At 27.4% G+C, this 1,341-nt stretch overlaps 1 protein-coding gene across 1 annotated transcript; it reads left to right on the plus strand.

Moving 5' to 3' along the window:
* Positions 1–44: 44 nt before the first annotated feature.
* LOAG_15687 (hypothetical protein) lies at positions 45–1,141 on the plus strand (the record flags this gene model as incomplete). The annotated part of the gene is made up of 4 exons (XM_003151175.1): positions 45–152; positions 191–284; positions 525–628; positions 1,037–1,141. The coding sequence occupies 4 exons, from the start codon at positions 45–47 to the stop codon at positions 1,139–1,141; spliced, it is 411 nt and encodes a 136-aa protein (XP_003151223.1).
* Between the last annotated feature and the right edge of the window lie 200 nt (positions 1,142–1,341).

Genomic DNA, 1,341 nt, shown 5'->3' on the forward strand with positions numbered 1-1,341 from the left:
TTCTTAATTTTTAATTTAAAAGTTACAAGAAAAAAAATAGAAATATGAGCAAAGAAGCAGAGTGTCCTGTTATATCGTATCGATCTCTTTCTTTTTTTGGTTTGCTGATGAATTATATTTCAAATTTTGATTTCCATTTCTGTTCTCTACAAGTATCTACTATGAAAAGTAATTAAATAAGCAAATTCAGGAAGCATGGTATCTTCGAGCTATATTGGAATTACATATCGATTACAAATTGGGTGCACAAATTGATAAAACAAATGTTTGTAATTTTTCAACGAGTAAGTGTATAATAAATTTTCATAAGACTAAAAAATTACTGAAATACGTTAAATTATTATTACTACTAAATCATTTATATACTTTCCTCTCGGTATTTTAGAAATGTTCATGTCTTTACGATAATTCAGGAACTGGTAAACTAAGAATTTCTATTTATAGGCTTTCAGCTTGTTGTTTCATTCAATCATTTTAAAGCAAATTAAATATTTGCAAAATTAAGAAACATTTCTTTAAAACAGCTGGAGTAATGAATGAATATCGTCAAAAATTGATCGAAGTCTTGTCGTCTTATAATCCGTCAAAGCCATTTCAATACATCGATGATGTCATCGAAGAAGTTGAAGTAAGTTATTTATAAATGTTTTACGTCAAAAATTTTCATTTGATTGGACGGATGAATAAAGGAAGCATAGAGTTTTTAAAGGCCTACCAGAATATATCAGAAATATGGGATAAATGTTTGAGTTAAATAAGCATATATTATTTACTTTCAGTATATTACTTACTTTCACATGGATTAATGTCATTTACTAAATGGATTTAGACTACTTTTCCCACGTAAATGAAAGTCATTTACATTAGGAATCGGTAAACATGGATGTACTTGTGCCTGTTGACATGCTTGCATGCATGCTATTATTGCATGCATGTTATTATTGCATGCGGTTGCAAATACTAGCATATTTAAATATTCTAAATTTTTCCTTAATAAAAGAGTTGAAAAAGAAACTTGAAATTAATGACTTTTCAGTTGAATACAAATGAGAATTGTATCGTGCGGTGTGTCCTCAAAAATGATTACTGCGACTATTTTCTGCTCCTTTCAAATGCCGTCATTTCCGTTATGGTAAAGTGAAGTGTTCACTTCTTTAAATCTTAATACTTTTCGCTAAATCATTTGAATTTTAAATTTCTGATGGTGTTATATATGCTTAAAACTAACTTTTTCTTAAGATTTAGGAAATTTGTTTAAAAAGAAAGAAAATGAAAATGAATACTTTGTTAAATTTAAATCAAGTAAAGATTTTTCTTACATTGTTGTCAATTAATTAACTT

This window comes from Loa loa, assembly GCF_000183805.2.
Source record: "Loa loa unplaced genomic scaffold supercont3.2443, whole genome shotgun sequence".
Lineage (NCBI taxonomy): Eukaryota > Metazoa > Nematoda > Chromadorea > Rhabditida > Onchocercidae > Loa > Loa loa.